Consider the following 15,265-nt stretch of genomic DNA (forward strand, 5'->3'; position numbering starts at 1 on the left):
CGCTGACAGGTGAGGGAAACAGAGCTTTACTGCTAAAAATAACAACGGCAGACGCACAGATGGGAATTCAGACAGAAAGTGATAGATGGTGGAACACTGAAGTCACATTTTGAGATCTTTTTTAGCCACGCTAGCAGTGCCTGCTACTGAGCCTGCTGGCCTTTGGTTCGGACAGAAATATTCCAACAACTGCGGGCTTGTACAGACGTTTGTGTTCCTCAGAGGATGTGCCCCAGTTGATTTTTTTCACTTGTGGTTCAGACAACTGGATGGACCTCTGATTCATGGTCCAAAACCACGGCTAAGGCCTCAAACATGCAAGTGAAATGTGCGCCAATGATAACGTCTGGTCCAGCTGGTGCAAACTCCAGTGAATAAACCGAAAAACTGCACTTTTATGAACTGGTGGGAGTGATTAAGATCAAGTAGGCCTGGTTAAAGTTGATGAGAGGACGCTTCCGCAACTAGTTCGTTCATCTGAAACACACACACACAGTTTTTCCCAGCCAGGTTGATTCATCCGGGTTAGTGTAAACACAACAGTTGCACTCTGTCCTTGAACAAATCACCCGAGCAGAGACGCGTCAATAAGACCTACATTTTATGAGCATGTAATCATATAACAAAGAAGTTTACCTGAATAGATCATCGTAAGCCACCTTCTCCTTCCGAGGCTCCTTTTCACCATAAACGCAAGATATAAACCACACGAACCATGAAAAACAGCAATAAAAGCCAGCGCCAACCGTCCTTACTCATGCCCCATTTTTGACGCAGTTCCTCCCCGATTTCCTGAAATCCAATTTTCCTGCAAAATGATGACCAATCATTAAAACTGTCTGCAACCACATAGCGTTGAAGCGTGTCAGAACTTTCTCACGATTGCCCCGAGCACACGGACCGAACTGAAGGATAAATGCAGCTTTTTAACTGTATTGTATTTATTACACTGAATCGGAACAAAAATGTGCGTTTCTATGGCCACAGGAGTAAACAAACATGGATCTACTGCTGCACTTACTGAACTTACTTACTGAATGACCATGCTACAGCCGTTATTGCAATTCTCAGACTGCTCTTTGCACTGAATTGCTTCAGGTGAGAACCTCAAAAACACAAAGACACATGAAGCTGATCCCCATTAATGTACGTATGGAGACCTGTAGTCGAAGTTTTAACAGTAAAATACCCCAGCATCTAATAAATGGGTCTTGGGAGACATTCATGCTTCCCAGATGATGTATTCTGTTAATGAAACATCTCAGTAGTTACTGGAAAGCACCTCATTAATCTCTCTCCCGGAACATAAATAAATTTCACAGGTCCCTCCATTCCTAGCTGTATTTTAGTCTGCTCCATTCAAATATTTGTTGTTGTTTCCTTTTATTTATTTATTTATTTTTTTTTTTTAAAAAACTTACAGACCTTACAGGCATTTCCCAGGGAACGCTGCATTGTTTTGTGGGGATTAAAATTCACTGAAGATTATATCTGCTCCAGCACTGCAGAACAATGCTGGGGGATGTGGGGGTCTGCGTGTCACGGCCCAGTAAGATGGCCGCCCACCCATTCTGATCAGAGCCTGTGGCATGCCGTGAGTCCAATTAGAGGCCGATCCATACTCCATATAACACTATCACTGAGACATGAGTTTTTAAAGGTGACCGGGTGGCAGTGATGGTTAGTTAGGAGTAGGACTAATGATCCCGTGGATATTTTCTCACTGTCCGCACTATATGTTTGTTTGTATCTTACCTATTGGATCCCTGAGAAAACCGCTCTATCATCCCAGTTTAATTTCATAGTGTGCTGTGATATATGCTGCTCTCTGTATTTTTCTTTAAACTGTCTCTGGAAAACTTTCTGAGTCAGCACTGAGAGAGACGCAGCCTCGCAGGAGCAAGCTTTTCCATCGAGCAGCAGCGAGAAGAGCGGGCTGGGAACCGCACGCAGGACCCAATCCTTGAATGGCCCTCGCTGCAGTCTGGAGTCACAATGAGGCTCCACGATGAAAAACCTTCATTGTCTTCGCACACGGTCTCAGAGGAGTCGCTGCCTCACAAAGGGGGGTTTTTGTCACAGGGGCCGGCCCCCGTCTTTGTCGGATGTGCAGCCATTCATACCGCAAACAAGTCAGATTTACTGCTTGAAGGTGATGCAGGAAGGTTTCTGGACATAGAAGAACCATTTCTCAAAAAAAAAAGAAGTCTTTCTATGCTGCAGCACGAAGCAGATAATTAAAACAGCTTCGATTATGGCTGCAAATTAAATGCTCCATTGTGCAGCGACAGTGAAAACCTACACTTGTGGCCGAGTGAAACAGTAGCCGTCCACATTTTCCAACTGCGTGCTGCAAGTTGGACTACGTTAAGTTAGTGACTAGTTGCGGAAAGATTTATTTTTTAAAGGATTGACTTGGGGGGGAAAAAATTGCAAATCAAAAAAAAAAAAAAAAAAAAGTAGACCGAAAACCTCAAATGTGGCTTCAAATCTCAGTTCAAAGCCCTTTCAGTGGCTGTCTGACGAAATCTCATAAAACTCCCGAGCAGATGGAGTTGCCCTGCTTAAAGATAAATAATACAGATGTTGGAGTTTAAATTTTTTATGACTACTTTAAGCACCTTAATTATGTACATTGGCTACTTATTATCGGCTGGTAAAAACGAAGCTATGAGAGAGTAAGTTTAGAGGTGCAAAACCAAAACAATGAGCTGAAAAACACTTAAAGGGACAGGAGAGCCAACGGGACATTGATTTTAGTAGCTGTAGTAGTTCCTTAAGGCAGAGGTCTTCAACGTTTTTCTAGCCAAGGATCCCAAACTGATGGAGAGATTAAGTAGAGACCCCCTTCCTACTATATGTATTCTACAATAAACTCGGCCTAGTGCTGTTTAATATTCAAATATTCTTATTTTTTATTTAAAAAATGTGCAACAGTAGGTTAGCTAACTACCATTGCAGGGTGCATCTTGGATTTCACCTGAGGAGTATCTCGGAACCTGACAGAGTCAATGTATGCGGCCTCGTGATTGGCTCAGCAGCGATAGGGGCGGGGCCTACTGTGTCCAGGAGGGTTAGATTGACAGGTCTCAGCTAAGGTGGCGCTCTGTGAGAAACTGCGCTGGTGAGACAGCTCCTGTATCAGTGAATGAGTGAAGTGCTGATTGAAATGTAATGTCTTCTGCCTCCATTTATCCCTTTACTAAAATATGTTGGATTCATGTTAATGTGTATTTAAAGAACTTTAAAATTGTGGGGGAAATGTATGAAATATGTCCAATCAACCCAAGATTTTGCCCACGCCTTAAGGTGCAGGCCAACGTCTGTGATACGCTGTAAAGCTCAAGAACATCTCACACCGTAAAGACACAACACTTGGCAGCTCACGAACACAGACCGGTGACTTTTCCTCCCGGTACTCGGCTCCACAGGTGGTGCCGCTGCCTCGAAGCCTCACACACTTCACACCGAGCCGAGGGCCGGCGAGACCGCAGGCCATGTGACAACATTTTTGTTGTAACTGCTCCGCACTCTCCCACCCTCTGCAGCATTTCATTATTTCCGAACCCATGAGCTCAAACAATTTGTCTGTTCAGCTCAGTCAGCTGTGGCCTTTGATGTGAGCTCCCCTCGGTGCTGCGGCCGCGTTCATTAGCTAAAAAACTCTCTGTTTTTTGGAGGAGGCGGGGGTGGGGACGGGGCTGGGGGTTGGGGGTTGGGGAGGAGGACAAACTAGAGGCGGCTCCTTGCTTCTTCTACTTAATAAATGATGAAAAGCGACTGGTGATAGAGTGGCAGTTAAAGTCTGATGCCGAAACTTGTCTCGATGTTAGCTTCTTCGGGTGGGGTCCGTAAAGAATGCTGAAAGGACCCTCCGCTGTTTTACGAGGTAACAAAACTAAACACATTTGCTGACGGATTCATTACGTGTGAAAAAATGCCCCTCGCAGCCGTCTGCCAAAAACTTAAGAAAGGAGAAACAAGAGGTAACCCTAGCCCACCAACACAGCGTTATTTACCCACCCTGCCTGCGCAAACACGCACATGGTAGCAGTGATGGATTAGGCCGGGGTTATCCCAGTCAGGCCACGCTGTGATAATAGAGTGAGTGCTTTCGGGCCGAGCCGACGCGGACGCCCAAGTGATGAAAGTGAAGTCCAGGAGGAGAGATGGGTCGCTAACATGCCACAGGGGATTAGGTATCTGGTTTCTCCCGATGCTCTTAATCTGGACCAGAGGGGGACGACTGTCGCTTCGCTCCACAACACTCGATAGTGTTTGTGCCACCTCCAAAGCCAGGTCAACACCGGGATTAAACACAGGCACTTAGAGTGGGAGGGCCTGGATTAGCAGCGTCATTGTGAATTCCTCTGTAAATGTTTTCAGGGCAAAATCTCAGTGTGAAAAGTTCACATTGTTTCAGGCGAAGAACCGCTGGACCGGAGGAGGGTGACAGGAGGGAGTAGTTGTGGGTGGTCAGCAGCAATGGCAATAGTAGGTGCAGGTGGGACTTACAAAAAAAAAAAAAAAGAAAAGAAACCCCCAGCGGCCTCGCTCGCGGTGATGAAGAGGGTGCTGAGTTGGACAGGATGGAGAGTCGAGTCAGACGGGTCAGTTAGTTAGTACACAGGTGTGGACAGTGGACGAGGCTGGAGGTGACAGAGACTGATCACCTTAAACACCTCGTGTCTCGTCATGTGGGAGAGAAAGCCCTTGAATTTAATCACTTTCAGGATTTATCTTTACCTTTTTCTGAAGAATCGATGCCAAAAGCCCCAAAAATAATCACTAACAATGACGTAAAACAGAAAACGCAGGAGATCCTCACAAGTATAATCTGTATAGTTTTGCTATTTTTACAAATGAGTAAATGGAAAATTATAAAACTGCATCTTTTGTCTTGTTGGAGACTGTAAGTAAAAACCTCATGAAATTAAAGTTAAGTTCAAATAGTTGTATAAAACACTTCAATTTCATTAATTATCTTCCTGACACCCGGGCTTTTATTTGGTATTCATTTTTAATTTCTCTGTTTGGGATCAGTAGGATGTAAGAAGTATAAAAACGGAGCTTCATCTTTCAACAGAAAGTAGCAGCCTTTGAAAAAGACAATTTCCTCATAGGATTATTTCATTGTTTAAAGTATAATAAAGTCACTAATGTGTGACAAAATATTTATTTTAATACCTGTAAATGGCTGAGCAAAGACAGAGCAATGAAGTCCCAACGTCCTCAAACAAGTACTCGCTCATTGGCGATATTGCAGCTCATTGTTATTGATAACATTTGTTAAATGTCATATCAAACTAGAAACATTAATAATGATAAATCATAAAAGTTTTAACTGTTGAATTTGACCGGGTTTTGTTCCTCCAATTTTGATCGTCTGTAGAGTGAATCCGATGAAATGCCGGCTATCATGTTTTTAATGACTAGTGTATTGACTCTTTTCTACCACTAGATAGCAGACTAAAGTGTCCACTAATGAGGACAGCAAGTTTAAATGAAGTAGAACACGCTGCAATAAAACCTAAAACCTAAAACTCAGGAGGTTAAATGTTCCCCGACCAGTGGAAGCAGGCGTAAAGTTTCCTTCCTAATAGTTTGAGAATATATTTCTATCTCACGAGGCTTACAGGTGACCTACTGGTCAAGAAATAGCTGACGCACAAAAAGAGAAGCCTCACTTCATAACTCGGACGGGTTTATTTTAGCAAATGAAGGTCAACGTTTGAGAAAACTGCTGTCTTCAGGACAAAGTAAAGCAGACCTGACCGGTATTTATATCAACTGGGGCAGGTGCTGCAAATCAGGACAATCAACTCAAGAGGCCATACTAGGAGACCAAACAAATTAGCTCCTCGGGATCGAGAAATCAAACCTGTGCGAAGTCTTCAATTAAAGATGTCACTTTAAAGACCAGCTTAAGTAAGAGCAGATTGTTGAGCAGACAGAGTTTGTTCAGCTGTCACAGAGATCGTGACCCGAGGACTGAACTTTGCTCCCATGTTGTCATTTGGGTATCAGCGGTTGTTCTCAAGAGATGGATCAAATCAAAGCTGAAGGCTCTGACACTGATCTAGTAAGAGAAACTTGAGTTAAGATCTTGTGTCAAACGGCTAATAGATTATTTAAGACTTTAAAATGAGCTCAGTGTTGCCAAGAACAAATTTAGGCTCTATTAGCAGCCGTCCTGGAGCTTTTCAGTCTTCATTTTCCTCAGTTTTCATATAAAATCTCCGGGTTTCCTTTATTTTCTGCATAGGTTTTAAATATTCGTAATCATTCCAGCTTTAAAGTGACTAAACCATAACTCCCGACCTTGTTATAGAACAAAATATCAACACAGTGTGTATTTAGTAGCTGTTCTTGTGACAATTGTCCTCTGCAGATTTTTAAATAGAGTTAGAATTGCACCTTTATTTTTATAACTTCTGTTTGCACGATCACAATTAAATTTTAATCTTAACTGAAATATGAAACATTTGTGCAGTTATTGCAAAAGTTTGCCACCAAGGAGAAGACATCAGTGACAGCAAAGGAAGACACTCTGAGAGACCTCTGACTCAACATGAAGTAAAAAAAAAAGGTCAAGACTCCAGCAGCACTGGTAATATATGGAACCACTTTATTAGACCCTGGAAGACCCTGATGAAGGCCACGAGACGACCGGTCTAATAAAGTTGTTCCATATAATAAAAGGGCTGCCGAAGTCTTGGACTTTTTCACGATTACTTTTCCTCCTCCATGCACTTCGGTAGCAGCAACAAATACAATTTGTTTTTCTTCAACATGAAGTAAACTTGTATAATTTGTCAGGTATTGTAAATAGGGTTGTATATTAGTTGAAACTGATTAAGATTATTAGTTGGAGGCAAATCTCCTTTCACAGTAAATCAGTTTTAAATCTAATGGCGGCCAAGTCGTTTACGTCAAACGGCAGTGACTGTTTGATAGAGCTGAACAGAGAAGCAACTAGTGATTGCAGGTACAGCGACTAGAACTGTGATAAAGTTGACAAAGAGATTCGTTTCTATGGTTACTAAGGTTCTGTTGGTCAGGGGGAATGAAACTGAGTATAGGAAGCTCTAAAAAATGTTTAAGATCCTTCACATAAAAAGTAAATTCTGTGTTCAGAGGAAGGATTAGTGTCTATAAAAGAAAGTGATCGATGGAGATGACGAACTTTATTACTGTCGTTTTGGGTTTTTCTTGCTGGAGAGGGACGAAAAGAAGAGAAAAGACAAGAGGGAATACATCATGAGTGCGTGTACACAGTGTTTCTGTAATTGCTGTCACTGTCAGCAGGGGGAGAAAAATACTCTGCGCTGTATCTTTAAAGGGCGCCACAGACGTGTGGTAGTTAGCACAGCAAGAAGGTTCTGGGTGGGTTTGCTCCAGGTGCTCCGGCTTCCTCCCACCCAAGACATGCTCTTTAGGTTAATTGGTGGATTCTAAATTGTGAATGTAAATGGTTTTCTATCTGTGTGAGCCCTGTGGTAGACTGGCGACCTGCCCCCATGATAGCAGCCCCCCACGACCCTCCAGAAGACAAGCTAGTTGTATCTTTAAAGACACAACAATTTTCCACCAATAGCTGGTGTGTACAATGCTGTAAGGCATAAAACCCACCCGGATTGGCCTGGCAGATCTTTGCTGAGATCTTTGCATTGGAAGCTTCTCTGTTTTTAGCTTCCAGGCTAACTTTCTGCAAATTTTAATTCAGCACATTAAATTGCAGAAAGACCGAGGTGGTCAAAAAGACGTCTCTCATCAGCCATTCAGCTTAAAGAACCAGCGATGAACTAAAGCCAAGACGTCGAACAAAACCACAAAGTTCAAAGGGCACACAGAGGAGGATCCTCTTGTTTTCCATCTTCTTTTCATCAGAACATTTAAATACAAAAATCCACAAAAACACGATCATCAACTGTAGACCAACATAATCACTATGAATCATGAGAGGACAGCTCTGCACGACGATTTGTAGCTCTTCCTAGCCTCCAAGCTAATAGTCTCCCTACTGCCACCTGCTGGTATAGAGGATGTGCACATGATGTCACAGCTAGCGAAGTCTCCATGGTTACTGAAAAAAAGTTAAACATGTAGATTAGCAGCATTAGTTTGAACCATAGGCTGTAATACCATCTAAATTGTAACATTAATTAAAAAATAGGGATGAGCTGTTGTGTGATTGACTGAACCAACAGACCTGAAGCAGTCAGAGTTGTACTTTTACAGATTTCTCCAACTGGATCGCTTTATTACTAAGAAACAACTGGAATCCAGGCACCAAACCTGGTGCTGTGGTTCACATTTAGTGACAGGTAATATTAACTTATGCTGTATTTTTTTGTATGGCTAACATTACTTCTCAGTAAAACTCTTTTATTTAGCTACATTTATCATAACTGAAATGAAATTAAACTAACTGAAACTGACGCTAATCCACTTTTCCATATAAAGGGGTACTCTGGTACAAACCCCTTGGAGCTGTGTTGTATAAAGTACCAAAAGGTCATACTTTAGCATGAGTATAGTATTTCCCGGCGTTGAAATCAGGTCCATATAAATATCAAGATAACTGAATTCTGGCTAAATGTCAGTGTTCGTGGACCATTTGTTATTTGGAAGTTCGTATGCATCATTGTCGAGTCCCATCGTCCTTAATTTGATCTGATAAACCACATTTTTCCCGGTCTTGTTGTATTTACTGATACATTTCACCATGTTTTTGCCACTCATGGCCCCAGGCAGCAGTAACGTCATAGAGTCTTGGCGGTGAGTTCAAGTTCAACTTATCCAGACACAGGTGACATGAGGCAGTAGAGATAGTTTCCTGATGTTAGTTGTCAGTACCTTAATTTCGAACTTCTCACAAAATACAGCATTGTTTATTAAAAGAACTCAATAAAATAAATATAAAAAAAAGACTGGAAAGCACAAGCTCACAAACACATTTGAGTGCAATAATGGTGTTTTTTTTATTGCAAACAAAGGAACAAAATACAATCTATCGCACTTTCACCTCTGATTCCTGTGAGACATCAATCACTCAAAGAACAACATACAAAAAAAAAAAATTGGTCGCAAACTCTCCAGAACAAATATAAAATGCAGTGAAAACAGGATCGCCCGTCTACTGTACGTCATCACGAGCCCAGAGCTCCTCTCGTGAGATCGACTAATACTCTGTGAAAATGACAGACCTCATACAAAACAATAAGATTTCTCGACAATAATAATAATAATAATAAAAATAAAAAAAGCCAGCATATTTACAGGACAATAATATTTTCTATGACTCTGGCTTGCCTAAATTCCCAGTGAAACTTTCCTTATTACAATTTTCTCAGTAACCAACTTGTTACACGTGTCCTTTCAAAGCGTATAAGGCATGACAATCAACCTTTTGTCCTCTCTAATGGTTTGATAACAGCAAATCTTACACAAGAAGATGGGTTTAATGCTTTCAGTAACCGTCATTTATTTAAGTGTCTGTGCACTGCTCAGCCCATTTAAGGCACCAACTATTCAGTAGGGGAGTCCCGGAGATAAACTGTACACCAAAATATAAACCAAACCAAGAGAACAGCTAATCCTACGCTAATCCTATTCTCAATATGTACATGTATATAAACATTAGTGATGGGAAATAATGAGCGCGTAGGCAGCTTAATAACTTAACATTCATCGCTTGAGAGACGAAGCCGAGGCTGATGGAAAGGTCATTTTTAGAGACAGCAGTTTGCACGGGGGCCACTTTTTTGCTAAATAAGAAGCCACAAATCAGGCGCATAAAAACATGTGCGCGCAGACACGAATGTGCCGTACATCATCGAGTTTCGAGCACGTCTGTTGCCAAGTGTGACGAGGACAGAAAGTGGGGAGGGACGGGGGGAGAAAAAAAGGGAGTTAATTAAAAAGCTCAAGGTCTGAGGTGAGGACCGCTCTTTGAACGTGGGCTGCGGTGGCAGATGTGTGGCGGCCGGGGGTGCGTGCGTGTCCCGATGAGAGCGAGAGCGAGCCGAGGAGATTAAAGTAGTTTATTCTCAGCCGTCTTAAACCTTAAACCAAAAGCCCTGGCATGAGAAAATGAGGGTGGAGAAGGGTTAAAAAAAAAAAAAAAAAAGGAGAGAGAAGAAACCAAGCACCCAACATGTATAAAAAATTAAAAAAAACTATAAGAAAGTAGACCTCAAAATAATACACTTATATGTTGTTTTTATCTTGCAACAAACACCCTGATGGACTGAAGTTTCCAAAAAGGGTAAGTTTTCCCCCTTTCATGTGAAGCTTAGGAGTCACTTGATCCATGTATCATTCCTGAGGAAACAAAAAAAAAAGAGCACTAAGTGGGAAAGTGCAAGGTCAAATCGAGCAGGGAGAGATGAGATCACTCATGATGTCAACTCTTTTGTTTCAACTTAATGTCGCTGGATTTGTTGTTTATAGGGAAAGAAGAAGAAAAAATACATATATAAATCCTTTGGGGAGCCGTTAGACAGCTCCAACCTACATGGCCCTGTTTTTTTTTTTTTTTTGTTTAGTTTTTTCACTTGTGGATTGAGTTTCTTGTTTCCATGATATCCTCGAAGGAGCCAAACCCCAGCATTACAGCAACGACGTCAGCCGCTCACTCTGTTTCCAGGCTATTGGAATATTCATACTTCAGACAAACACATACAAGCCGAAGCAGAAGGAGCGAATCTTCACCGTCACTTCTCCGTTTGCCGCTTATTTAGGGTCCTGACAGCTGAGCGACGAGCGGGAGCGGCGAAGCTATTGGTGGTTTACGGAGCCGCATGATGTCGCTTGATGACAGCTGTTATAGTCACATCTGGTATTTATAACACTTTTAACTGAAGTTAAAAAAAAAAAAAAAAGAAATGATAATGACCAATCGGTGTCGGTCTAACAGAAAGAAATCAGAGGGGAGGGAAAATGGAAAAGACAGCGCCGCAGCCTGTTATCATGGCTAAGTGGAGAAGGCCAAAGCCTGGCTGGCTCCTTTTGATGTTTACTGACAACTTTAATAACAGAGTTGTGCTTTTCACTGCTTTAATGTGCCTGGATTAACACATCCCTATACTGATAATAAGAGTGGATCGGTTTAAGGTTATTACCAAACCTCATTTTGTGTTATATTTAGAGTCAGCACTTTTTTTTTTTCTTCTCCAGTTTTTATTGGTGGAGTTTGAAACGATTTGGCTGGATTCAGATCTGACTATAAGCTAAAGGTAAACAACGCTTGTAATCTGCTGTCATTTTATGAGCGAGCGTCAAACCTCCACGGCTGAAAAATGAAGCTGAAGAAGAAGTGGCCACAGTGAAACAGTGAGAACAGGTTCATACCATTAATTCTAAAGATTAATATCTCACGATTAAAAGCCAACGACTACTGCAGAGGATCACAGTTACTTACAAAAAGAGATTTCCCAAATTCCAGAGACAAGTTTTTGGACGACCAGTGTGGATAGAAAAATGCAAAAAGTGCCAAATGCTGCAGTTCCTCGTTTGCCACTTGAGGCTGGCTCCAAAATTCAGTCAATCACCATAGACATCCATGTTAAACTGTCTGTCTTTACAGTAGAAATAATCATGTCTACATCAAAAAAAACGGTCTGGACCGGAGACCGATTCTGCCTCAACTTCGCCTCTAAAACCCTAATTTTACATAAGACAGGAAGTAGGAGGAGTCAATCACTGGAAAGATGGCGGTGGCCAGAACCACTACACTGAGCTTCAAACCCACTTGAGGAAATGAAGGGTTTGCACATCTTTGTGAACAGTTCCTGTTTATAAGCCACTGTTTACTCTTTACTTTTTCTACTGCAAAACATGTGGTGGTGGTCACTGACGCTGCATTTTAAGTATTGAATGATATGAACAGAAACGGAAGGATAAACCAACATGAGCTGTTAGATGAAGAGCTGCTGGCGAGTAACCGATTTCGCTGTCCCCTGCATTTGTGTGGAAAACTATTCGTGCCATAAACATTCATTCCAATCCGAGCCGCCGTCATACTTCACCGGATTATGTATCAAAACAACCTGAGTTTGTTTGGCTGCGCTTCACACACATCCATTTACACTTCGAGCATTCGTGACAAAACTGCTGCAAATTGGTAACCACACATGCAACCAGGACTTCAAATGTTTACAAGTTTAGGAACAGAAATCCGCAAAGCTAAAGTTAAAGTTCTTTCACGGGGGGGGAATGAGATCTCTCCGGCGGCAGGTTCACCATTTCACGACTATTTTTAAATGAGATACTGTGAGACTGCGGAAGCCACTTCACCAGAAAGTTTACGCGGGGCAGTGTTTTCATGTAATGCACGTCCATCAGTCAACTTGCTTTTCCCTTGGTGCGAGGCCTTTTGTAAAGTCTCCCTTTAAATTGTGTGACTTTCCCTTTCACTTAAAGATACTTTGTTTTTAAAAAAATTCATGCACTATAGCTTGCTTTAAATACTGGTTGCAGCCATGATAAACATTTAACCTGTATAAAAATGCTGCCGGCGATCAAGAGACCATTTTCAAAATGCCATAGACGTTTTTTTTACGGGAGCAGAGTTCACTCACTCGGGGATATAAATACTTCACTAACAAGGGTCTGAACAGCTGACCTGTGACCTGTGACAAAGACAGGTGCGAACGCAAACAAGCAGAGAACAAAACCTCGTTCACAACAGTCAAAACATTGTTGTATGCAAAAAGCCTCTTAACCCTACACAGATAATATCACGGGTGGCGCTCCACCTCCTTTGCAGCTCCTTGAAATGCTACAAGGAGTAATACAATCCACATCCTTAAGGTTAAGTGGTTACAATCAAGGCAGAGCAGAATTGTTCACTGTGAAACTGAGCTGTGGAACTGGATTTTTCCTTTAGATGAAATGACACAACGTTTAATGATATTTATATCTGACACTTGTTAAATTATTCGCAGTCACTCAAATGTCCATTCTTTTCCCCCCCTCAAACATACCACTCCCTGCGGGAAATCACAGATCCGTCCATGTGGGACACATAGTCGCTGTCTGTACCATTGTCATAGCAGTCCTCCGGAAGGTAGGGGGAGCCGTTGTTCACGGGGGGCCCGCAGGGGTGCATGTTCTGGGTGTTGTAGTGATCTGGGTAGTAGTTTCCATCCTTGTGGCCCCTGTGGGCATCCCCCCTGTCAACCCAGTCGTCCCTGTCCTTGCGTTCGGGGGTGTAGTCGGGGTAAATGATGTCTCCGCCCAGTTTGGGCTTCAGGTCCTGGCTGCCTTTGCTCGTCTTGTCTCCGTAAACCTCCTGCAGCTCGTGAGGCTGCAGCACGTCCAGCTGAGACTCCTTCTGCATGTCGGAGGGCCCCAGGTACTGCTTGGTGTAGTAGTCTCCCCTGAAGGTCCTGCGCTGGCGCATGAAGCAAGCGCCGCCGAGGATCAGCAAGAGGATCAGGAACAGCACCCCGCCCACTGCTCCGCCAACGATCGTGCCCAGGCTGCCGTCGTGTAAGGAGGCCAAGGTGGGGGAGGAGAACTGGGCTCTCTGCTGGTCCATGGCAGAGCCGGTTCCAGAGGTGTCGTGGAGGAGGGAGGCGGTGGTGCTGGGCGCTGCGGTGGTGGGGGGAGGATCTGCAGAGTGAACATGTGATGAAAAGATTTAAACCGGAGAGGAGACACAGCAGATGGAGTGAGGGCTCGTAAAACTGAAGCGGGAGAGAGCCTGCGCTTTATGTGCTGTGACAACTGACAAAGCAAGTGCGAATGGTTTCTGGATTAATTTTATAAGAACACTTTGCGGGCTCGGAGCCGGGATGCGGCCCTCCTGGGGGAGAGAGAAGCTGTTGAAAGCTGCGGTGTAGAGCAAAAAAAGTGGGAAACGAGAGGGGCTGGAGGAGGTTAAGTGCTAAATGTCAGTGTATGTGTGAGCATGATAGGGTGACAGAGCGAAGGATCGGAGGACGTGCACTCGTGAGGATCTGACTCTGTGTGATTGGCTCTCCCCCTATTCTTTCTAGACTCTGCTGAGGGTCGGTCATGTGAGAGGAGGAAACGCTGCGTGTGATCGATGTTGAGGTTCCTGCATCTGATTTGTCCGGAGCTGGAGAGAAACCGCGAGGAGGAGCTCAAGGTTAGGACGAGTGCCTCCATGTTGACCTCCAGCCTCGGGGACTAAGAGCAGCCTGACACCACCAGTCGATCAGTGTGCAGGCTCATCAAAGGTGTGACTACAAAACCAATAATAGGTCTGCATCACCAGGTGGTTCTGAGGCACTAGTTATCGAAACCAAAATCCCTGCAGAGCTGTGACGACGTTAACAGTTTTGTCACTGAGTAAGAGTCTAATTACCCGCTATTATTCACAGCGAGAGGGAGGGTGGTGGCGACAGATCAAGGTCAGTGAATTGATACTAGCAATCACCTCCTTCGTCAGTCACCATCAATCCCACCCTGCAGCAGGACATTTTAACCTCACCAAGGTTAAGAGCATCTGCAATCACGTAGCTGATCATCTGAGAGGCGAGGAGGCCAAAAACCACAAGGCTTCAGAGGCAACTGGGAATGTGAAACAGCTACACCAAACAGCCACGGAGGGGGGAGGGAGCATAACAGACTCAACCTGGCTATCTCCACGGGGGAGGGAGGGAGAGAGGGGGGGGGAGGCAAGAGGCCGCATGCCCAAGTCCTAATATCTGACAAGAGAAGCAAGATAATTGCTCAGCGCAAGTCCGTCCAGGACAGGATGTCAGCTGTGCTTTCGTTTGGAGCGGGACTCCAACCCAGGCCTGGACACAGATGGAGCCTGACAGCCTTTTTTTGCCTTCCTCTCGACAGTGAGAAAGCAAGAAGGGCTGCGTGTGTTAGAGCAATACGTGTCCAAAAGCAGCAGTTGCTTTGTTTGGAAAAGGATTAAAAGGAGCGGAGGAGAAATGAAAATAAAAGGAGATGCAGAGTTCTCAGGATCCACGCCCTGACAATAATGAACTCATGCAGCAAACTACGGGGCAGACGGAGGAAGCAGAAGGGAGCAGCTCGGTGCTGCTGCGTGTTTTCTGAAAGTGATTCATGTCGGCGATTCAACAGCAAAAATCCAAATGCAGGGAAACCCCGTCAGATGATTCAGATTAGCCCCCTCTCAGGCAGATTCATGGCTTTAATAAATGATGTGTTAAATCAAGCCAAACATTTTGATCAAGAGGACAATAGACTGTCTTTATGGAGTACAAACACAGACTTCTGTGCACTGGGAATCTGTGAACATAACTCATTATGTCCC

The 15,265-nt window shown here is 43.6% G+C and overlaps 1 protein-coding gene across 2 annotated transcripts in view; it reads right to left on the reverse strand.

Moving 5' to 3' along the window:
- Positions 1–8,965: 8,965 nt before the first annotated feature.
- Positions 8,966–15,265, reverse strand: part of nectin3a (nectin cell adhesion molecule 3a) — a 32,054-nt gene continuing 25,754 nt past the window's right edge. For both annotated transcript variants that reach the window (XM_047595047.1, XM_047595046.1), the window contains exon 6: positions 8,966–13,620. In XM_047595047.1, the coding sequence (XP_047451003.1) occupies positions 12,980–13,620 (641 nt within the window). In that variant the 3' untranslated portion in view covers positions 8,966–12,979. The remainder of the gene's footprint in view (positions 13,621–15,265) is intronic.

This window comes from Mugil cephalus, chromosome 9 (assembly GCF_022458985.1).
Source record: "Mugil cephalus isolate CIBA_MC_2020 chromosome 9, CIBA_Mcephalus_1.1, whole genome shotgun sequence".
Lineage (NCBI taxonomy): Eukaryota > Metazoa > Chordata > Actinopteri > Mugiliformes > Mugilidae > Mugil > Mugil cephalus.